This window comes from Geotrypetes seraphini, chromosome 8, assembly GCF_902459505.1.
Source record: "Geotrypetes seraphini chromosome 8, aGeoSer1.1, whole genome shotgun sequence".
Taxonomy (NCBI): domain Eukaryota; kingdom Metazoa; phylum Chordata; class Amphibia; order Gymnophiona; family Dermophiidae; genus Geotrypetes; species Geotrypetes seraphini.
This window is the reverse complement of record NC_047091.1, coordinates 89,526,191-89,550,713: the sequence shown is the minus strand read 5'-3', so window position 1 is coordinate 89,550,713 and position 24,523 is coordinate 89,526,191. Positions and strand designations below refer to the sequence as shown.

The following is a 24,523-nucleotide window of genomic DNA, read 5'->3' as shown; positions in this document are numbered from 1 at the left end:
ATTTGGCACAGTTGGAAATAGGTTACTGACCTTTGGACAGTTTACATCAGCCATGATCTTCATATTTACATGTGAAATTATAAGCAGATATCATATTTGCATGTACAGCCCTGGGGGTCTCCCTACTGCTGGTATTTAAATTCCCACCAAGTGTCTGCCTTCACTTTAGAGCACAGATCTGAGCTGGGAGCAAGAGAATTTTCTTTTTTACAATGAAGCAGCTACAGACTTTGTTACTCTGTGTCCTGCTCTGCTTTTCATGTATGTATGGCATTAAATGTTTATAAATTGGATTATATATAAGAATAGTGTAAATAGTAATTTATGAATTCTTTTATGTTCTGCTTCCAGATGTTCAGTCTCAGATGCCTGTGATGTCTCCTCCTGTTCTCTCTGCTAGACTTGGGCAAAGTGCGACTTTTAACTGTGATGGTGGAGTGAAGAATAACCATGCTACAGCTTTTCTTCAACAGATCCCGGGAGAAGCTCCAAAGCTCATCCTGTATCACCATCACACCTACTCAGCACCAAAGTATGGACCAGGAATTTCAGCAGCACATTTTACTTCCACTATAAACAGTGCCGGGACAGTGTATCAGCTACTTATAAATAACGGAGAACTTAAAGATACGGCTCTTTATTACTGTGCAAAATGGTATGATAGTCCCCAAGGATACCACTCTGATAAAGTACTTGACAAAAACCTAGACTGATCTGTGTAGAAGAGCACAAAGAGGAAGAGAAAAGAGCAGGTGTTAGAAGCAAATAGAGTGTGACAGAGGGAAAGAGCAGCGTTGCTAACTTCTGCTTCCTTGTTTTTCCTTCTACTATAGACAAGGATCCACATCACAATGGGAGCAAAACTACCTCTCTATCCCATCCCAAGAATTCATCTGGATCACTGACTCCCAAGTTCTATCTATAGCTTTCACTGGAACACAGTCTATATCCCACTCCCAGTGATAAAAGTAGGTGACTAACTAGGCTTACCAGATGTTTGGAAAAACCCAGATATGTCTCTAGAGGAGTCGTCCCCAACCTTTTTGACACCAAGGACCACTTTTATTGAAGTAAATTTTTCCAGGGACCAGTAGGGGAGGGGGATGATTCAGAGCGGGTTCTATAGGCAGTTTTATACACAATATACATTTCTATTATTCTTAAGTTTTAATATCATAATAGAAATTATACAACTTACCATAATGCAGAATCAGTGGGAGCCCTGAGCTTGCAGAACCCCGATGACCTCGCCAACCCATCCTCCTGCGCAGCACCTTTCCATCTCTCCCTCTCATCCTATCCCACACAGCCGACCCTCTCACCGCGATGCCGACATACCTCTGTTTGAAACAGCAGTGGCGGCAGCAGTGAACAGGCTGCTTCGCTGCCTTTCCCGCTTGAGCCTTTTCTCTGCTGCCGCATCATTGATGCATGGAGGTCCAAATTATTTACATGCAAACACACCGACTCAATCATTTAGTGAACGATTGAGACATGCGCAGAGCCCTAACAGTAGTGACAGTGGAAGCAGCCTCCTGTCACTGCTGTCATGGCTTCTGCTGGGTTGGTTTCTTTTTTTTATGGCACAGATATTTTCCCCCACCGCTGGCCCTCCCCCAATGACCCCTGAACAAACGCACACCCTACCCTGACACATGGCGACCCACAAATGGCAGGAGGGATACCCACTCCCTCCTGCCATGAAAAACCTACCCTCCCCCTACAAAAAAGATACTCCCCCAAACTCTCCCCCCCACTGAACTTAAATATGGCAGGAGGGATGCCCACTTCCTCCTTCTCCTCCGCCAGCCACTAACTGCAATGTGGGCCTTAGGCCCCTCCCCGGTGTATCATCTGATGCACAGGGAGGGGTGTAAGGCCTTGATTGACTCAGATGCTTCAAGCCCTTCCGCTTGGGTAGGCTCTTAGGCATCTAAGCCAATCAGGAACTCCCTTAGGCTCCCTCTGCATCCCAGATACAAGGGGGTGGAACTTTAGAGTTAGGCTCCCCCTGTGTATATAGGATACAGAGGGAGCCTAAAGGAGTCCCTGATTGATTCAGATGCCTAAGACCCCACACAAGGGGAGGGTCTTGAGGCATCTGAGCCAATCAGGGCCCTAGGCCCCTCCCCATGCATCAGATGATGCACCAAGGAGGGATCTAAGGCCCACATTGCAGACAGCGGCCAGTGGAGGAGCAGGAGGAACTGACTGAACACCCCTCCTGCTCCCAGGGAGGGGGGGGGGGCGATGGCAGGAGGGAGTGGGAAATAATAGTATCCTACTGGAAAAACTCAGGATGGACTCTGCTATTGAACAGTGATTTATTTTATTCTCTAGCAAAAAAGGGTGTCGCACAGAGTAAAAAATCAATCAAATACTATACTCCTTATAGTCATCCTCTATAATAAAACCCTAAGCGCACATGCGCACTTGGGATGGCGTGTTCACTGACAGTGTGATGTGTTCCTCTGTGCCGAATTCCATTTTCAAACACGGAGGCAGGGAACACGCCGGCAACTCCCCCCCTCCCCCCTCACTCACCCACACAAGAAACCGCTGGTGCCACTGTTGCGTCTCTTCAAAGCAGCCTGCTGAAGATCGTGGCCGGTTGTAGCGAACCTCACAGACAACTCTCCACCTCAGTAGCACGTTCCCTATGATGCGATCCCGTACGTCAGAGAGAACGTGCTAACGAGGTTCGAGGTTCACTACAGCCGGCCGCGATCCTCAGCAGGCTGCTTTGAAGAGGAGCAGCAGCGGCGGTTCGTGCCGATGGGCCAGAAGAGGGAGCAATACAGGCAGGCAGGGTGCCAGAGGGAAATGGAAAGGGGGCTGCTTTGGGGGGAGGGGTGTGCTGGGGGCAGACAGCAATCATGCTTTGCACTGGGAAATGAAAGGAAAGGAAGGCAGACAGAAGACAGAAAGAAGACAGACAGACAAGTGTCCAAGGAGAGAGAGACAAAGAAAAAAAGACAGACAGACAGCGGCCAAGGAGAGATAGAGAAAGAAAGAAAGACACACACACACACATCTATTCTAGCACCCGTTAATGTAATGGGCTTAAAGACTAGAAACAGAGAAACATAGAAAGATGACGGCAGAAAAGGGCTATAGCCCATCAAGTCTGCCCACCTACTGTCCCACCCCATTAAGTCAGAGTGCTGCTCGACCCACGTAGAGATCCCACGTGGATGTCCCATTTATTCTTAAAGTCGAGCACGCTAGTGGCCTTGATCACCTGCACCGGTAGTTTGTTCCAGTGATCCACCACCCTTTCTGTAAAGAAATACTTCCTGGTGTCACCACCAAATCTCCCTCCTCTGAGTTTGAGCTGGTGCCCCCTTGTGACTGAAGGTCCCTTAGGAAAGAATATGTCGTTTTCCACCTCGACACGACCTGTGACGTACTTAAATGTCTCAATCATGTCACCCATCTCCTTGCGCTCCTCTAGAGAGTAGAGCTGCAACTTGCCCAGTCTTTCCTCGTATGAGAGACCCTTGAGTCCGGAGACCATCCTAGTGGCCATTCGCTGGACTGACTCAGCTCGAAGTACATCTTTACGGTAATGTGGCCTCCAGAATTGCACACAGTACTCCAGATGAGGTCTCACCATGGTTCTGTACAGTGGCATTATGACTTCAGGTTTACGGCTGACGAAGCTTCTATTGATACATCCCATCATCCGCCTTGCCTTGAATGAGGCCTTCTCTACTTGTTTGGCAGCCTTCATGTCTGCACTGATGATCACTCCCAAGTCCCGTTCTTCTGAGGTCGTAGCTAGTGTTTCTCCATTCAAGGTGTATGTTCTGCATGGATTTCTGCTGCCGAGATGCATCACCTTACACTTCTTTGCGTTGAAGCCCAGCTGCCATGTTGAGGACCAGTTTTCCAACTTGATCAGATCCTGCGCCATACCATCCGTGAGATCACTTTCACCTACTATATTACACAGTTTGGCGTCGTCGGCAAACAGCGCTACTTTTCCCTGAAGCCCTCGGGTCAAGTCCTATATGAATATGTTAAAAAGGGATGGTCCCAGGACTGAGCCCTGCGGTACTCCGCTAGTCACCTCCAATGTCTTAGAGAGGGTGCCATTGACCACCACCCTCTGAAGTCTTCCACTCAGCCAATCATTGACCCATGCCGTTAGTTTCTCACCTAACCCCATCGATTTCATCTTGTTTAATAGTCCACGGTGTGGGACACTGTCAAACGCTTTACTGAAATCCAAGTACACTATGTCCAGAGACTCTCCCGAGTCTAGCTTTCCTGTCACCCAGTCAAAGAAGCTGATAAGATTGGATTGGCATGACATGCCCCTAGTGAATCCATGTTGACAGGGATCCCTCAGATTCCCCTCATCCAATATCGTGTCTAATTTCCCTTTAAGTAGAGTTTCCATGAGTTTACACTATTGATGTGAGACTTACTGGTCTGTAATTCGCAGCCTCCGCTCTGCAACCCTTTTTGTGCAGAGGAATAACATTGGCAGTTTTCCAGTCCAGGGGGACTCTCCCCGTACTTAGGGAGAGATTGAAGAGCATGGCTAACGGTTCCGCCAAAACATCGCATAGCTCTCTGAGCACTCTTGGGTGCAGATTGTCCGGTCCCATGGCTTTGTTCACCTTGAGTCTTGACAGTTCTTTGTAAACATCAGCTGGTGTGAACTCAAACTTCTGAAATGGGTCATCCATGCTTTGCTTTGCATCCAGCCGAGGCCCGTGCCCTGGTGCCTCGCAGGTAAAGACTGAACAGAAGTAATCATTCAGTAGTTTGGCTTTATCGGAGTCAGTTTTCACATAATTCCCTTCTGGCGTTCTAAGGCGTACTATCCCGTTTGTGTTCTTTTTCCTGTCGCTAATGTATCTGAAGAAGGATTTGTCCCCTTTCTTGATGTTCTTCGCTAGAGTTTCTTCCATACGAAGTTTGGCCTCCCTGACTGCTGTTTTGACCGCTGCAGACTTTGTCCTGTATTCAATGTTTGCTTCTTTTTCCCCCATGCGTTTGTATGATAGAAATGCTCTTTTCTTCTCCTTGACGAGGTATGATACCTCATCTGTGAACCATTGGGGTTTCCTTTTTCTTTGTTGTTTGGTTACCGATTTTATGTAGCGGATAATTGCCTCATGAAGGATCGATTTCAAGGTTGTCCACATAGCTTCCACATTATCAGTTACTTCTTAAACCTGCAGCGTCTGGTAGACAAAATCTCCCATGCGTGCGAAGTCAGTGCCCCTGAAATTGAGTACCCTTGTTTTTGTTTGTGATCTAGGGAAGCCTTTCTTAAGGTTAAACCATACCATGTTACGGTCACTGGTGGCTAGCGTCTCTCCCACCGAGATGTCCGAGACGCTTTCCCCATTCGTAAGTACCAGGTCCAGGATGGCCTGAGCCCTAGTGGGCTCTAGTACCATTTGTTTGAGCTGTACTCCCTTCATGGACGTTAATATCTTCCTGCTATCACAAGTTGTCGCTGATAGTGTGTTCCAGTCTACATCAGGCATGTTGAAGTCTCCTAATAGAACAGCCTCCCCCCGTAAGGTGATATTCCCAATGTCTTCAATTAATTCTGCGTCCTTTTCCTCCGATTGTCTCGGAGGTCTGTATACCACACCAAGGTACAGGCATTTTTCTCCACCTCTGGCCAAGTTTACCCAGATGGATTCCCCAGTATACTTGACATCTGTGATCCTGGTTGTCTTAATGTTCTCTTTGATATAAAGTGCTACCCCACCACCTAACTTACCCTCTCTATCTTGTCTAATCAGGTTGTATCCTGGTATGGTTATATCCCACCCATGAGAGTCTGTGAACCATGTTTCGGATATTGCTACTATGTCTATGTCTGCATTAACTATTTCTGTTTCTAGTTCTAGAAATTTATTCCCTAGGCTGTGTGCGTTAACATACATAGCTCTCCACTCTTTCTGTTTGCTAAGCTCCTGTTGTGAGCCACCCATTTGAGTCAAATTGTCTCCTAGCGATTCGTTTGCAGTAAGGGTACTTACCTCAGACCTAGAAGCGTAATGTTGGTTCGCTACATCAGGATTGTTACTTACTGCTCCGGTGTAAAAGTAGGCGGGCTAGTCTGTGTCCGAAGACATTCTTACCTCTGTTGGTCAGGTGGAGTCCGTCTGGTCCCTGTAGTCCCTGTAGTGTCTCTCCGTGATTCAGGAATCCGAAGTTCATCTCCTGGCACCATCTTTGTAGCCACTCATTCGTCTTCAGGATGCGTTCGTCCCTGTCCCTTCCTCTGTCCCTAACAGGAAGAATGGAAGAGAATACTACCTGTGCTCCTATCTGCTTCAGCCTCTTTCCCAGAGCTCCGAAGTCTCTCGCTATGTCCTCCAGGGTGTTCTTGGCAGTGTCATTCGTTCCGACGTGGATGAGCAGCATGGGGAAGTGGTCCTGGGGCCTGAGAAGTCTATCGAGACAGGTGGTCACGTCTCTTATTCTGGCTCCGGGCAGACAGCAGACTTCCCTCGACTGCATATCCAGTCTGCATATTGGTCCCTCGGTGCCCCTCAACATGGAGTCCCCAATGGCTAATACTCTATGCTTCTTTTGGGGGTGTCGATCCATCGTCCCCGGAGATGGAGAAGTGTGTTGATCCTGGTCCACGTTGGTAGTCTCTTCCTGCAAGACCTGGAATCTGTTCTTCAGGCTCAGCTGTGGAGTCGATGTGGAGCTGCCCTGGTGAGAGAAAGAGTGAGAAGGTGAGGAGATTGTAAATGGGGGGGGGGGTCTCCTACGTTTACCTGTGGAGGAGGTCACTAACTGCCAGGAATCAGTGTCTCCATCCATCTCCTGAACTGCAACAGTTGGTTTCTTTCTTTGTTGGCGGCCCTGGAGTCATCATGGGTGATCCGTCACGGGCCCGTTCTGTGATTTGGGATAGTTCCTGCACTATCCCATCGATGTAGGCCTCATCCTCTCTAATGCCTCTCAGACGTTTCACCTCCTCCCTAAGGCTTCTTAGTTCCTGCATGATGTCTTCATCCCGCTGACCGACCTCCTCTGTCTGTGTAGAGGCCGTGATATACTGCTGTGGGATGGCCTCGGTCTGCGCGGAGACGTCCTTTCCCGGGGCTGTGTTCTCCTCCGTCTGTGTGTAGGCCGAGTTCATCTCCCGGATCACCTCAGTGCAGGGGATGCCAACCTTGCTTGTAGTTTTCACACTCCTCGTCCGCCCTGCCATAACAAAAGGGAGAGAGTAAATGAGAGAGAGTAAATGTAAGAGTATGAGAGATAGTATGAGAGTATGTGAGGTTAGGACCTCTGAGGGGTAAAGTTGAAGTAAAGTTGAAAGTATAAGAGATAGTATGGGAGATAGTATAGAGTATGTGCCTCTGAGGGGTAAAGTAGAAGTAAAGTAAAGTTATATACTTTGGATCTCAGCGATTTACCTCCGCCGCATTCCAAATCTTATTACCGCTAAGAGGGGATTACATCAAATCTTCACTGATCCAATAAATTTATCCAACCTTCAGTTTTAATGTATTACTTATTTTTTAACTTTTGATTAACTTATTTCATTTAAATAGTTTCCAATCAGTAATAAATATTAATTCAAAGCATATAACTTAGCTTTAAGATTCAATCGGTAAGGGGGTTCAATTCACCGACATGGCTCATGTTTCGTGTTTGCTGTTTCAAGGTAAACACCCCCTTTTATTAGCATCACCGTTACTCTCCTACTCTAATTATATTCTTGCAGACTACAGTAGGAAAGTGGCGGTGACATGTGCGATTCTCAAAATTCGCTTCTGAGATTGGGCATCCTATACAGAATCCATGTCTCAGTCCCCATACTTCATCTTGCATTATAATCACCTTTTTATTAATCTTTTTAAATTAGTCACATTTTCCTGTTGACATATGTGCAACAAAATCTCATTTCATTTGTGAGGGCCTACACAAGAAAACATGCTTGCACTGCTTACTTTCAACTTTACTTGTTTAATCGTTGGAATATATATATCAACACGATCCACAGAGTGCAACTTTGGAAGTGTAACATATGACAAATCTGCCTTTTGTTAAATGACAATATGATAGCCCTAAACATCTCAAAAACCAAGATCTTGTTTTTTCCTTGGAAAGAGGGGCTAACCCTATGTGCCCCTATCACTCTCAAAGGTAGTACATTGCAAATAGTTGCATTTATCAAAATCCATGGGGTCATCTTTGACACTAAGCATTCGTACTGTGACCACATTAGCTGTTTGATTAAATCCACCTTTTACAGACTATGTTTGATTTCTTCCATATCTAAATTTTTAGATTCTAAATCAAACATTCTTATCCATTCCCTAGTAATCTCTAAGCTTGATTACCGTAATTCTTTATTCAAGAGTATCACTCAACAGGAAATGCAACGCCTCCAAATCATACAAAACACAGCCTTAAAACTAATTATGAATACTAGAAAATTTGATCACGTATCACTGGCTCCTGGTCTCACATAGGATTACATACAAAATAATTTTGCTGTCATTTAAAACACAAGTATTTAAAGCTCCACTATTCATTGACAAACTCCCCATACCATATGCCCCCCTACGGTCGCTTCAGTCTAACAGTCAACACCTACTAATCATCCCTTCATTGAAAGTAATTAATACAAGGCGCCAAAATATTTTCTCTGTCTTTGCACCTCAACTTTAGAATTCTCTACCGATTCACTTAAGAGAAGAAAAATCTTTTGATCGGATAAGAGGCAATTTGAAAACCTTCCTATTTAAAGGTGCTTTCAATTTATAACATCCATTATTAGGTTATTTTTCTACCAATTACATTTCCCCACTTCTAATCATTCTTTGATTCCTTCATCTGTATCCCCTACCTTGCTGTTTTTCCCTTAAATGTGCCACTATCCTATCTTATATTGTGTTTCTCCCCTTTTTTCCCCTCTCTGTTTCGGTCTGTCTGTTTGTATTTGTATTTTGTAATCAATCAAAATGTCTGAAAGTACTAATCTCTGTACCCATTTTAAGTTTTGTACATCGCTTAGAAAGTTTGATAAGCGATATAATCAAATCTATATATATAAAATCGGAGGTATGTATGTGTGTATGTATGTATGTGCCGCGATCACGCAAAAACGGCTTGACCGATTTGAACGAAACTTGGTATGCAGATCCCTCACTACCTGGGGTGATATGTTCTGGGGGTCTCGCGGCCCACCTGCACACGTGGGCGGAGCTACAAACAGAACATCAGATTTCACCCATTCATGTCAATGGAAAAAAATGTAAAAAGCTGCCATTCTCACAGTAATTCAAAAACGGCTTGACTGATTTGAACGAAACTTGGTATGCAGATCCCTCACTACCTGGGGTGATATGTTCTGGGGGTCTCGTGGCCTACCTGCACACGTGGGCGGAGCTACAAACAGAACATCAGATTTCACCCATTCATGTCAATGGAAAAAATGTAAAAAGCTGCCTTTCTCACAGTAATTCCAACTACCTGGGGTGATATGTTCTGGGGGTCTCGCGGCCCACCAGCACACGTGGGCGGAGCTACAAACAGAACATCAGATTTCACCCATTCATGTCAATGGAAAAAATGTAAAAAGCTGCCATTCTCACAGTAATTCAAAAACGGCTTGACCGATTTGAACGAAACTTAGTATGCAGTTCCCTCACTACCTGGGTGATATGTTCTGGGGGTCTCGCGACCCACCTGCACACGTGGGCGGAGCTACAAACAGAAAATCAGATTTCACCCATTCATGTCAATGGAAAAAATGTAAAAAGCTGCCATTCTCACAGTAATTCCAACTACCTGGGGTGATATGTTCTGGGGGTCTCGCGGCCCACCTGCACACGTGGGCGGAGCTAGAAACAGAACATCAGATTTCACCCATTCATGTCAATGGAAAAAATGTAAAAAGCTGCCATTCTCTCAGTAATTCAAAACCAGCTTGACCGATTTGAACGCAACTTGGTATGCAGATCCCTCACTACCTGGGGTGATATGTTCTGGGGGTCTCGCTGCCCACCTGCACATGTGGGCGGAGCTACAAACAGAAAATCAGATTTCATCCATTCATGTCAATGGAAAGGATGTAAAAAGCTGCCATTCTCACCGTAATTCCAACTATAAAACACTTTCTATGACACTATAACCACTAGAGACATCGTTTCTATTCTACCACGGACACCATACATATAGAGTTTGTATGTTCTAACTGTGTTTGTAACTGTTTCCTTCATGCACCCCAGTTCATAATGTTATTACATTACATGAGTACTCACATATCCTGAACTAGGAACACAGGTTCCATTCTGAACCGGGAAACAACTGCATGGAGTTTCTTTTCAACCTGAGTTTCCACATATTGAGTTGTTTAAATCAATGCTGGAACTTTTGGATGCCACTTATTCCAACAGATCTTCCTTTTCAGTTTAAGAGATTGCAAATTCCAGTGAGACTTGCATTCTCTATCACAATCAACAAATCACAGGGACAGACTATTACATACTGTGGAGTGGATTTAAGATCCCCCTGTTTTTCCCATGGTCAACTCTATGTTGCTTGCTCAAGGGTGGGTTCACCCAAGAATTTATATGTTCTTGCTCCTGGAGGTGAAACTAAAAATGTTGTTTATAATCACGTTTTGCGTTAGTTGTATTGTATTCATTTTGTCAAATATTTCACATTATAATTTGAATATTGTACTTTTTATAAAGCTGTTAAAAAATAATTTCATTCACCACTATAAAGTATCTTTATTTGATTCCATTTACAGTGTTATTGCTATAATTAAATACCCGTGCAACGCCGGGGCATCAGCTAGTTTTAAATAAAACTTAAATACTATGCACTAGATATTTTAGTGCTAATCGATAAATAATCAACAACAATTTATAATGTATACTGTACTCCAGTTTAAGCCAGTACAATTTTATATAGTATTCTGATATATGTTCACGCTTCTCCACTCAAAATAATGTCTTAACAATCGAGTTTTGCGCAACCTGCAAAGCACACAGAGCCGTTGCAGATTATGCCTAACAAAATGAGGTTACAATAATCAAAACTCGATAAAAGTACTGTCTGCAAAACAATCTTAAAATTACTCCCTGACAAATACGGTTTGAGATTACTAAGGTGAATTTGGGAGAATCCACTGTTTATTCCATAGATAAGTAACATATTATTTTGTAATCATGCAAGATACATAGACCGGGATTGGGCACAGTTGGAAATAGGTTACTGGGCTTAATGGACCTTTGGACAGTCCCACTGAGGTGATGGTTATATTTACATCAGCCATGATCTTCATATTTACATGTGAAATTATAAGCAGGTATAGGTACACGACGACATTCTATTTTTTTCAGTTACGGCTCCTCTAGCCTGGAACGCCTTGCCAATTTATTTAAGAGAAGAAAGAATTTTAGATAAATTTAAGAGCAAACTTAAGGGATTTCTTTTTAAAGATGCTTTTAGTGATTAATTGATTTTTTTTACATTTTATATTGAATCTTTTTTGCAGTCCATATCAAATTTCTGCACCTCTCCCTACTGTTTTTATCCTTAAATGTTTCTTTTATATTGAATTGTATTTCTTCCCATTACCTTACCTATTGTCATCACGTATGTTTATTGTTCTATTGTGTATGTTTAGTCATGTTATGTGTTTTAGGCTATTTTGATTTGTTTTAAGTTGTTCTAAATATGTATTTTTACCCTAACTCTGTAATTTATGATGTACATCGCCTAGAACCTGGAATAGGCGATTAATCAAATCTTATAATAAACATGGAAACTTGGTATCATATTTGCATATACAGTCCTGGGGGTCTCCCTACTGCTGGTATTTATACTCCCACCAAGTGTCTGCCTTCACTTTAGAGCACAGATCTGAGCTGGGAGCAAGAGAATTTCCTTTTTTACAATGCGGCAGCTACAGACTTTGTTACTCTGTGTCCTGCTCTGCTTTTCATGTATGTACGGCATTAAATGTTTATAAATTGTATTATATATAAGAATAGTATAAATAGTAATTTATGAATTCTTTTTTGTTCTGCTTCCAGATGTTCAGTCTCAGACGCCTGTGATGTCTCCTCCTGTTCTCTCTGCTAGACTTGGGCAAAGTGCGACTTTTTTTTTTTTTTTAAATATCATGTTTATTAAGACAAGAAACAGGTGGACAGCCACTGCCGTCTACAGCACAAAAAACAAACAGTACAGGTGCGCAAGAAAACATAGCAGATAACGTGTAAATCCAAACAGAGGAACAAAATGCGTTTTCATAAATATACAAGAACATGTGGTTAGGATTGTAAGTATACAGGAATATGGGGTATCGCACACCTGTAAAGAGCGTATAACAAGCAGAAAGAGAGGACAGTGGGCAGCCCAATGCCCCCCGTCTGTAATTTCTATTGAGAGAAAACAGCAAAAAACTAGGATCCCCAAACGATCCCTCTTATCTTCATAACATACGTATCCAATCAACCAATTATACCACCATTCATACCACATTCAACTCAACAAACACACATACATTAGTTTTCCTTAAGAGAATAGGAACAAAGGTAAAGCGGTATTTAAATATGCAAGAGCCAACGCAGGGAAGGGTACAAAATACAAGTTGTAAAAGAAACATAGCCAGAAATGTTCAATGCAGGGTTCATGTCTACAGTGCAAATAAGCAACCTGGGCTAAGGTGTCCCTCCAAAGTGAGCAATAAAGTTTCCAAGGGGGCTGGGGTCGTGAGGCATAAGTGTCCAGTTCAAAACGTGCCTGCATATGCATCCGTGAGATCCATATACTGTATGTCGGTACTTCTTCAGCTGCCCACTTGCCCAGTATTTCAGGATGAGTTGTTTGCCCAGAAGGATCGCGAGTAAGAAGTACTTATGAGCAGGAAAGTCCAGGCCCTGCTGTTTAAGATCAGTAATATTTCCCAGGGTATCGTACACTGCATGATGTTCGCTAAGCAGCGCTTCACAGAGTCCCAGAAATGTAATTTGGAACATGCAAAGAATGAGTGTACATAATCGCACCTATGAGAATTACATTTGAGACACATATCATCGCGCCACAATCCCATATGATATCCCCGGGCTCTAGTGATATATGAGCGATGCAAAATTTTATATTGTGTTTCCTTCAGGCCCGAGGCCTTCACATATAGATAAAGTGTTTGAAAGAGGAGTCGGAGGTCATGAATAGAAACAGATAGTCCAAGCTCTGTGGACCACTCTCCCCCCAGAACATGGAGGCAACTCTCTCCTGAGGTATCTCTCCCCACCTTATACCATGTAGAAATCTTATTGGAAGCAGTGGGTGTGGAGAGGAAAACCAGATCCAAAGGGCCGTAATTCCATCTATCCCCATGAGCATGTACTAAAGAGTAATAATAGTGGTGAATTTGCAGAAAAGTATACATATGTGTGGGTGGTAGTCGCCAAGAGATCCGCATCTGTGCTAAACATGGAAACTCTCCCCCTCCCATAGCCAGGACATCACCCAGTGTCGTGTCGCGTGCAGTGCGGTCTCTCAGGCCCGCCAGGCCTCCCACACCAGAAGTAAAGTCAGGGTTGCGAAGAAGTGAAAGAAACGGGGAAGCAGTAGGCAAACGGTTCTGTAAGACACGCCACCATCGCCATGCCCGTCTGAATGGAAAGAGGAAGGGCAAAACAGTGGAACGAGGCTTTGCGCCCCTACTCCCTGCTCCATGAAGAAAGGAAGAAAAGGACCAAGGTAAGCAGCAATCCTCAAGTAAAGAGTCAGTGGAATAACGGCGCAAGGAGACCAACTGCTCATGAATCCACCGAAGGAGCGCGGCTACATTATAAATTCTGAGGGCGGGCAGGCCCAGGCCACCTCGTTCACGACTCTGAGAGAGCTTAGTGGCGTTGATACGTGCTTTTTTCCCCCTCCAGACGAAGGAGCAAATAATGGTTTGATAGGCTCGTTCATCTGAACGAGAGATCCAGACGAGTATAGTCTGCAGGGGGTAGAGCAGTTTCGGGAACAGCACCATTTTGACTAAGGCCACACGCCCAAAGAGTGATAGAGGCAACGAGTGCCATTTAAGACAGAGCGTTTTTATTCGACCAATGACTGCAGAGATATTAGCCTCGTATAGTTTGCGCGGATCCCTATAAAGCATGATACCTAAATATTTCAATTTTCCAGGGGCTATACTCACACCCAAGTCTCTACACCAGGGCTCCGCTGGCAGACCCCCCAGCAATAGAGCCTCCGTTTTGTCAAAGTTGATTTTCAGACCTGAGAATACACCATAATTTCGAATTATGGACATCAGGGTAGGCATATTTTGATCTGCATGGTTGACGTACAAAAGCATGTCATCAGCGAACATGCTTATACGGAACTCATTTCTGCCCACCGAGAGGCCCTCCAGCTGGGTATCCTGACGAATGCGGGCTGCCAAAGGTTCAAGCGAAAGAAGGAAGAGAAGGGGCGAGAGGGGGCAACCCTGACGAGTTCCCCGACCCAAAGGGAAGGGTTCAGAAAGGTCGCCATTCACTAAGAGCTGGGATGTAGGTTGATGATACAGAGTCTGTAGCCATGCGAGAAAGTCTCCGTGAATTCCGAAGCGAGCGAGCGTCCGAAATAAATGGGGCCAGGAGACCATATCGAAAGCTTTTTCTACATCCAGGCTGGTGATGAGCGCTCTATCCGATGCGACATGGGGATGTTGTAACACTGCCAGAACTCTCAAAAGATTCATAGACGCGTGCCTACTGGGTACAAACCCGACTTGATCTTCGTGTATGAGGGATGGTAAAAATTTATTTAGACGCGCCGCCAGGATACTGGCCAAAAGTTTCACATCCTGGTTAAGAAGTGAGATAGGGCGGTACGATCCCAAAACGTCAAGAGAGTGCCCAGGTTTAGGGAGAACGATTACGTGCGCCCTGTTATGGGAGTCACCCGGGGGAGTGGAGCTACGGAGTCCCATAAAGTATTGTTGTAAAGAGGCCAGAGCCGGAGGGTCTAGTAACATAGAATTCTGGGCCAAAGCCATCAGGGCCCGGCGCCTTGGCCAATTTAAGCTTTTTGATAGCAGCCTGTACATCCTCTCCTGAAATAGGACCATTAAGAGCAAGAGATTGGTCTTCCGTCAGGGAGGGTAGACAAAGGCCCCGGAAAAATTTATCACTGGCCTCCGCGTCATAGGGTTGCCCTGCGTACAGGTCGGTGTAGAATTGCACAAACTGCTCCGTGACTCATGACGCCCCTTTTGTCTTTAATAGAAGTAATAATGTGACGAGCCCTGTACGGGCGCACCAGATTGGCCAGCAGTCTCCCCGTCTTGTCCCCCCAACGGTGTAGTTAATCTTTTCTTTAACATCGCACATGGCTATTTTTGAAGCATCATCGAGTCGGGAAATATGAAGAGACCGAAAGCCAGCCAGGTCCCGCGACAGGGCCAGTAATTCCCCATCCCTTTTTTTCTTCAAGGACGCCGAGTAGGCCAGGATGTGACCTCGCATGACCGCCTTGGCCTCCTCCCAATACACAACGGGTTCTACATCCGCTGCTGAATTAGTATCATGAAATTCGGCCCATCTCTTGTGAAAGAATTCTCGAAATTCCACATCCTTGTAGAGGAAAGGAGACATCCGCCAGATCCGGCTCGTGGCCTGGGACCCAAAATTTAAGTCTAGGCCCAAAAGGGCATGGTCAGATACTAATGGAGCCGATAGGCTCGCAGCCGATAGAGACGGAAATAGGGAGGCCGAAATGAGAAAGTAATCGATTCGAGAGTGAGACGAGTGGGGGTGAGAGTAGAAAGAGAAATCAAGGTCAGTCGGATGTAGCGTGCGCCAGGAGTCTATTAGTCCTAGCTCTTTAAGAAGGAAATGCACCCCTTTGGTAAAATGTCCCTTTGGAGCTGGTTTAGCCGGTCTGCGGTCCCACTGGGGGTTTGCCACAAAATTAAAGTCGCCTCCCAGTATAATCGGCTGAGGCAATAATGGCGCCAAATGACCCACCACTGATGTGAAAAAGGAATGAGAGTAAGTGTTGGGCGCGTAAACATTACACAAAACTAGTGGCTTGCCCCATAGTTCCCCCACTAGTATAAGAAACCTCCCGCTGGGATCATCATGTTGACTATGTAGGTGGAAGGGTATGTTCTTATGGACGAGTATAGCTACCCCACATTTTCGTGTAGTAAACGGTGCAGAGTAAGCCTGGCCCACCCAGCCCCTACGTAGTTTCCCATGTTCCACTGCACTCAGATGGGTTTCCTGCAAGAATGCTATGTCCATGTGTTCACGCATGAGATATGCCAGGATTTTTGTACGCTTAATGGGCGAATGGATCCCATCTACATTCAATGATTTAACATGCAATTGTACCATAAAACAAACAGTAAGTCATATAATGTGCAGTATAAAACCATAGGGCGAGCGGGAGAGGCCGTCCCAGCCTATGCCTTCCCCCACTCAAAAGATACAGATCTGGCGTGCTCGAGCAAAAATAATGGTTCATCATATGGATTCTCATACATACTTCCATACCATCTTCAGACATGCCCCCCACACAAACCCGATACATCCAATACAGCCATACACACAGTCCCCCAAACATTCTATCCCACCCTCCCTTACCCCCTCCCTCCCTCCTCCCATCCCCAGCATGGAAAGCCATGCTAAGTCAGAAAATAGAAAACAAAAACATTGAAACAACTCCAGGCCATGCCCCCAACAGGTAAAGCCTTCAAAACAGACAGAAATACTAGCAATAAATTTTAGCCGTGGTAAGGCCCAGGAAGCCAGAGATCTAAAGTGTAGTGAGATATGCCTTAAGGGGTTTGCTGGCTCAGGCCGTCCCCTGATCCCCCCTCCCCCCAATTCCGAAGCATAAAACATTAGATTTTACATGAATTAGGGAGGCAATGCTTAATGTTATATCCACAATATAAGAAAGAAGTTGGCACCATCATATCAGCTCTCACCACCTCCTACAGCAGGTCATTACAACAAGCAAATCTCCGGGAAGCCGGACAAGAGATGCACGTTCACAACGCTCCCCGGGGGGTGCGCCTCGTGCCCCCAAAGGCCAAAGAGCCTCAGCAAGCCGCAGGGGAAGGCACACCACAGGCCTTAGGCCTTAGAAATCCCGGTCATCCCCGCTGAGAATCAAAATCCAGATGCAGGTAACCAAGTACGCCAAAAGTAAGGGGCTTCCACGGCACATCTGGGAGAGGTAGGTGATGAATCCTCGAGGAGCAGGATATAGATATAGATAGATATACCCCCGGATGGTCGCTGCTTGTTCTCCATTTTGCTAGCAGCAGTTATAGCTCCATAGGTCCCCAACGTTGCTATTGCGGTTACCAGATGTGAGACGTGTCAAGCAACAGTCATGCTGATCCCGGTTCCGCCCGCGTGGGCGCCGGTAAGCTTTGTATGAAATGCTCAAGTTCAGAAGGTGTCTCGAAGTACTGGATCTTATTGTTGAAGGAGACACGTGCTCTGGCCGGGTACAGCAGAGACACCCTTATGTTTCATTGGTAGAGGGTGTTGCAATGCGGTGCCATTGCCCTGCGCCTTGACGAAACCTGTGGGGAGAAATCTTGAAAGACCAGAATCTTCTGCCCTTCGTAAGTAAATCCTGTCCCACGGCGAAATCGGGCGAGAACGCGCTCTTTCTGGGCAAAATTGAGGAAGCGAGCGAGGACAGGTCTGGGCCGCTGCTCATGTTCTCTCCTGATCCCCACCGGATGGGCGCGCTCGATGATCACCTTCTCTCCCAGGGCGTCCATCTCCAATGCAGCCGTGAGCCAAGTCTCCAGGCATGCTCGCAGATCGACTTCTCTGATATTATTGGGCATGCCGATAAATCTTAAGTTATTCCTCCGGCCCCTGTTCTCGTAATCATCCAGTCCCTCGAAACATGCGGTTTTTGCAGTTTCCAAAGAGCGCAAACGTTCTTCGAAGTTGCGGTGCGATCTTCCTGCTGGGCCACTCTGTCCTCCACTCGCTGTATCCTGCCCACGTGGGTTTCGAGTGTTTCCCGGAAATCCTCCATAAACGTTTGAATTTTTGCAAGTTTATCTTCCATTACAAGAGTAAGCGATTTGGTAAGTTCTTGTATAGCCGCTTCTTGAATTGTAAACATCGGCACCTCGTGGCCCTCGGCCATCTTTGTTTCAGGGAGCTTTGCTTTACCCCGGGTGTCCCGTTGAGCTCTCGCCGTCATTCCGAGCGTGGATTTCCCCAGAAAAACGTTCCAGGGGCGCCCGACAACCCCAAGAAGTCAGCGGGGTGGAGGGGAGGAAGATAGATGGGCAAGTTTGTGCTAGCATACAAAGTTCATGGCAGCATGGCCCGGAGCTGTGCAGAGGCACGTCCGATCAACGACTCGGCATCACGTGACCCCCCGCAAAATGCGACTTTTAACTGTGATGTTGGTGTGAAGGATAATGGTGTTACAGCTTTTCTCCAACAGATCCTGGGAGAAACTCCAAAGCTCCTCCTGTATCACCATCACAGCTACTCAGCACCAAAATATGGACCAGGAATATTAGCAGCACATTTCACTTCCACTATTAACAGTGCTGAGACAGTGTATCAGCTACTCATAAATAACGGAGAAGTTAAAGATACGGCTCTTTATTACTGTACAAAATGGTATTCCAGTCCCAAAAGATACCACAGTGATAAAGTGCTTGACAAAAACTTAGACCTATCTGTTTCTAACAGCACAAAGAGAAAGTGAAAAGAACAGGTGTTAGAAGCCAATAAAGTGCAAAAGAGGGAGAGAGCAGTGCTGCTATCTTTCTGCTTCCTTATTTTTCCTTCTGCCATGGACAAAGATCCATATCACAGCAATATGTATGAGAGCAAGACTGCCTCTATAATCCTATCCCAAGAGTCCTTTTGGATCACTGAAACCAAGTTCTATCTATAGCTTTCACTGAGACACAGTCTATATCCCACTCCCAGTGATAAAAGTAAGTGATTAGCTAGGATTACCAGATATCCGGGAAAACAAGAACATGTTCTCTAGAGAACTGTCTGGATGCCCAGATAGATTTCCAAAACCTGGCAATTTGCCCAGGTTTTGGAAAGCCTCAAGCTCAGGGCCCTGCGCTTGCGCTGATGCGACAAGATGACATCACATGCATGCATGCGACATCATTGCGTCACATCCATGCATGCTCAGAGACCCTCCAGACATGGCCCCGAGCTCGGGGTAGAAGAGATGAGGTATATGTGGGTATATATGGGGGCGGGGCTGGGGTGGAACAGGGTATAACTAGGGGCAGAAAGGGGCAGGGCCACGTCCTCTTTTTTTATCAAAGAAATCTGGTAACCCTATGACTCCAACCTCTATATAGATCCCCCTCCGTGGAACACAGTCGAGAATCTCTCTATATTCGACCTCTGGGCCCAGATCTGAACTGCTGAATTCAAGCTTTGTCTGAATCTCATTTTCACCCACAAACATATTCTGGGTAAGCGACTATAAATCCCACCCTCAAAACACAATTTAGGCCCTGGATTCTCAACCTAGTTCTTGGGATACATCCAGCCAGTCTGATTTTCATGATATCCACAATGAATAAGCATATGATAGATTTGCATGTTCAGTCTCTTTCGTGTGTGATCTCATGCATATTCATTGGCATATGCATATGCATTTTTGGTATTCTTCTAGCATCACTAGGTCCTTCCTCATGTTATTCACATCATCAGGGCTCTAGTGCACATTCTGGTACCACCCTCAAAGGGGCAAACCTTAATAGGCAGCCCTTCAGCAATATCATTAACAAAAATAGCCCAAGAACAGAGTTTTGTGGCATACCACTGCATTAGGGCTTAAAACTGAGGGGGCATAGGGGAGGAGTAGGAAGGAATGGGGCAGAGAGGAGGAGGGGTGCCGTGCCCCAATCAAGACAGCACCCGGGATGGACCGCCCCCTGCCCTTCTTCTTACTATGCCACTACCTCTTCTGCCAATTCCAGACTACGTTCCTTTCACCTCGCTGCCCCACATGCCTGGAATAGACTACCTGAGTCCATGTGTCACTCTCCTTCCCTTGTTCAAAAACAGATTGAAAGCCCACCTTTTTGAAATTGCCTTCAATATATAACCCTCTCCCTCTGCTCATCACCCTAGCCAGAGGTTTAACTATACCCCGCTAACTGTAACTCCAACCCTGGCATCCTGTTTGTCTGTTGTGATTGATTAGATTGTGAGTTCATTTGAGCAGGGACTGTTTACTTCATGACTATGTACGGCACTACATATGTCTGGTACTGATCTAGAAACAGTAGTAGTAGTAGTAGTAAAACAGGAAGTGCCCCTGTAGTCATCCCCATCTTGAACAAGGGGCATGGTCTGGGTGGTGTTTGGTGCAGGTTATGATATCACTTCCTTTGATAGCATCCAAAGGGCTAGGGTTTGAAGCAGGACCATGATGTCACTTTCAGTGATGACATCAAAAGGGGTGCGTCAGGGTAGGTGTGACTTGGGCAGAGTAGATATAACCTGGATGGAGAATAGGTTGGGCTAAGGTCCATCTCAGATCCAACATTGTGCCCTCTTCTCTCTCCATCACCCTCTCTCCAGCATCTTTCCTGCCTTTCTAATAGCTCACAACTTCACAGATTTCAACAGGGTCAGAACAGACTTAAGGCCAGAAGAAAACAGCTAAATGTTTTGGTTCAGTATGTAAGAATTATATAGTTATCCCTCACTGATATCTCCCACTCTAAACTTTTACAAGTTCAGTAAAGCAAAATGTATGTTCACAAATCACAAACCTATCCTATTCTTTTTTTAAATAAAAATCAGAATTCCACTCACCAACTGTTAACACCATCTCAGCTAAACTTCCTTTTTGAAACTATTATCGTACTTGAGCCACCAGCCAATCAAATGACTCTTAGCTGTAGCTGTCTCCATGTCACTTGGTAATTACATTACACATGATTACCTATGGCCTAGCAGAAGATTAGTTTATATGGAGACTCTTATGAATGGTCTTCTGTGTTGTGTGAATGATGTCCCTTTATCTATCATACTGAAAGAGTTCCTTGATCTATTTGTTTAAATATACTGTATATATATTATATATATACACACATATATATATTGTATACTGTGAGAAATAATAGTATCCCACTGGAAAATCTCAGGATGGACTCTGCTATGCAACAGTGATTTATTTTACTCTCTTGCAAGAAAGGGTGTCACACAGAATAAAAAAATCAATCAAATACTATACTCCTTATAGTTATCAGTTATATACTTTGGATCTCAGCAATTTGCCTCCACCGCATTCCAAATCTTATTACCAGTAAGAGGGGAGTACATCAAATCTTCACTGAGTCTGATCCAATAAATTTATCCAACCTTCAGTTTTAATCTATTACTTATTTTTTCAAGTTTTAAGTTTATTAAAAATTTGTTGTACACGCAATGTCAAATACTTCAATGCGTATGATAATTTATAATTAGGAAACAAACAATAAAACAACTTTATACAAATAAACATACAGTGTATATGTACAAATAATTATCAGTACAAAAGGAAAGGATGGTGAACTACAATCTTTAAAGAAAATAGAGATACATGTAGGGATAAAAACAACTAGAGGGTAATAGAAATTAGAAATTAATCTTGAAAGTATGGCTAAATATGGAAAACGTGGAAAAGAGGTAAAGGAGATTTCGACCTATACGTACAGTCTGATTAAAATTAAGTATTAGAGCATATGCTTTAATGATAGAAGATTTATGATATCTATGTCTCAAATGCGTCCCTATACAAGTAACTTTTTAAAGAGCTTTTAAATTTTTCTAGTGAGGATTCACCACGTAAGTAAATTGGTAAGTTGTTCCAGATCTGGGGTGCTATAACCGAAAAGATAGTAGATCTCCTAGTACCTATTACTTTTAAAGAAGGGATAGTCAGCAGATGTTGTTCTGTTGATCTATGTGTCCTGACTGGAAAATATGGTATTAGAAGATGATCCAGAAACATTGGTGCATTAGTTTGTTAGATTTTAAAGGTTATCAGTGCGATTTTATAAATTATTTTATGTGAGATTGGTAGCCAGTGTGCTTTTTGTAACAGAGGTGTGACATGATCATATTTTTTTGAATTAGTAATAATTTTTATTGCTGTATTTTGTATGATTTTTAGTCTTCTTATTTCTTTCTGGGTTATACCATGATACAATGTATTGCAGTAATCAGTGGCGTACCAAGGGGGGGATGGGGGGGTGGGAGTGGGGCGGTCCGCCCCGAGTGCAGGCTTAGGGGAGGTGCACAGACGGCCAGGTCTGGAAAATTCAGCGGTGAATTTGAAACAGCTCCCTTTCTCCCTCCCTGCCCCTTACCTTGTGGCTGCCAGTCTACATTACCTTCTTATAGCAGCTGGAGTTGCATCAGAGACGACCTTTACGGCAGCCATACAGCAGCTGGATGCTGTACGAAGGCTGTTTAGACATCGCCAGCCACAGGGCAGGGACATTTGTTGGACTGGGCCCACTGTCCGGGGGGGGGGGGGAAGAGAGCGCCACAAAGGTAAGGGGCGGGGAGGGAGAAATGGAGGAAAGGTGGGGTGGAGAGGAAAAGACGCTGAAGAGAAATTGGTAAAACAGAGGGGGGGAGGGGAGAAGGATGCTGAAAGCACATGGGGAAGACAGGGGGGGGACAAGGACGCTGAATGCACATGGGGAAGACAGAGGGGGAGAAGGATGCTGAAAGCACATGGAGAAGACAGAAGAGGGGAGAAGGACGCTGAAAGCACGTGGGGAAGATGGAGGGGGAGAAGGAAGCTGAAAGCACATAGGGAAGACAGAGGGGGGAGAAGGATGCTGAAAGCACATGGGGAAGACAGAGGGGGGAGAAGGACGCTGAAAGCACATGGGGAAGACAGAGTGGGGAGAAGGAGGCTGAAAGCACGTTGGGAAGACATGGGGGAGAAGGACGCTGAAAGCACATGGGGAAGACAGAGTGGGGAGTATGCTGAAAGGACATGGGGAAGAGAAAGTGGGGAGAAGACGCTGCCAGACTATGGGGGGAGCAGAGGGAAGAAGATGGATGCCAGACCAATTTGGAAGGGGAGAGAAAGGGAGAGGCACAGTAACAGAGTAAATGGAAGACGCAGAGAGAAGAGAGACAGTGGATGGAAGGAATTGAATGAGAAGATGAGGAAAGCAGAAACCAGAGAAGATAAAGGTAGAACAAAAATTTTCTATTTATTTATTGCTTTAGGAGACATGTGTCACTGTTTCTGTGGTGTTGCATTGTATGCAGAGTCCTGCTTCTTGCTGGTTCAATTTAACCTTTGTCTATGTATTTATATTTTATCCCCCCTTTTACAAAACTGTGGAAAGTTTTTTAGCACCAGCCATGGTGGTAGCAGCTCTGATGCTCAGAATTCTATGAGCGTCAGAGCTGTTACACCGTGGCTAAAATCCACACTACAGTTTTGTAAAAGGGGGAAAGGTTAGTTTGTGATGACATATTCCATACTAGGCAAAGGTATTTTCTGTGTTCTGTGTGTTCGAAAGACATGGTTTTCTGTTAGGATTGACGGTGTAGGATTGATCTGTATTAGTCTGGCTTGTTTAGTTTTACAATGGGTGTATTGATGTTGTACTGCTCATTGCAGTATGTAAGATGCTGCCTTTTCCTAGGTACTCATGTGTGATGTGTGGCTTTTTACTAAAAATGATGTTTTTTGTACAGATGGGGGGGTGCCAAAAAATGATGGGCCCCAGGTGTCACATATGCTAGGTACGCCACTGGCAGTAATCAAGCCTTGAGATGACCAAAGAATGAATGAGAATGTTAAGAGCTTCTGGTTTTGAGACTTTTGTTAAGGATCTGATAAGACGTAACTTATAGAAACAGCATTTAACCACTGAACTAATCTGATAATGAAAGGAGAGTTCTTGATCTAATAACACTCCCAGTATTTTCATTGTTGTTACTCTTTGGAGTGGGGAGTTATCCAAGATTATTTGTGATACGAATTTAAGATCATTTTTCCATGGAAAAAACATTACTGAAGATTTAGTAACATTCAGGGCCAACATATTATTTTTAAGCCATTGACTTATTTGTTTTAGTTTATTGTTTATATTTATTATCTCATTAGAATCAGCTGTATTTAATGGGTGCAATTGCTGAATGTCGTCTGCATAGGCAAAAGAGGAAAATCCTATAGATTGACTGAGGGTAAGTAGCGGTGACAAAAAGATGTTAAATAAAAGTGGAGACAGAATTGAGCCTTGAGGTATACCATAAGAATTTGTGTAGCTGTTCGATGATGAATTGTTAAAGACGACTTTGGCTGACCGCTCTTGAAAATATGATATAAACCAGTTAAGTACTTGGTCAGAAATGCCAATGGAGGACAGTTCTTAATAAGTAAATGATGATCAATAGTATCAAATGCTGCAGATAAGTCAAGTGAAATCAAAAGAACTGATTTATGATGATCCAGATGGTATTGGATATTGGTTGTAAGACCTATCATGTAGTGTTCTGTTGAATGG

At 44.6% G+C, this 24,523-nt stretch overlaps 1 gene segment (V, D, J or C); it reads left to right on the top strand.

The window, feature by feature from the left end:
* Nucleotides 1-205: 205 nt before the first annotated feature.
* The window catches only part of LOC117365480, a 30,559-nt gene continuing 6,241 nt past the window's right edge, over nucleotides 206-24,523 (top strand). Inside the window, 1 exon segment of the V gene segment in view lies at nucleotides 206-261. Within this exon segment, the coding sequence occupies nucleotides 213-261 (49 nt within the window).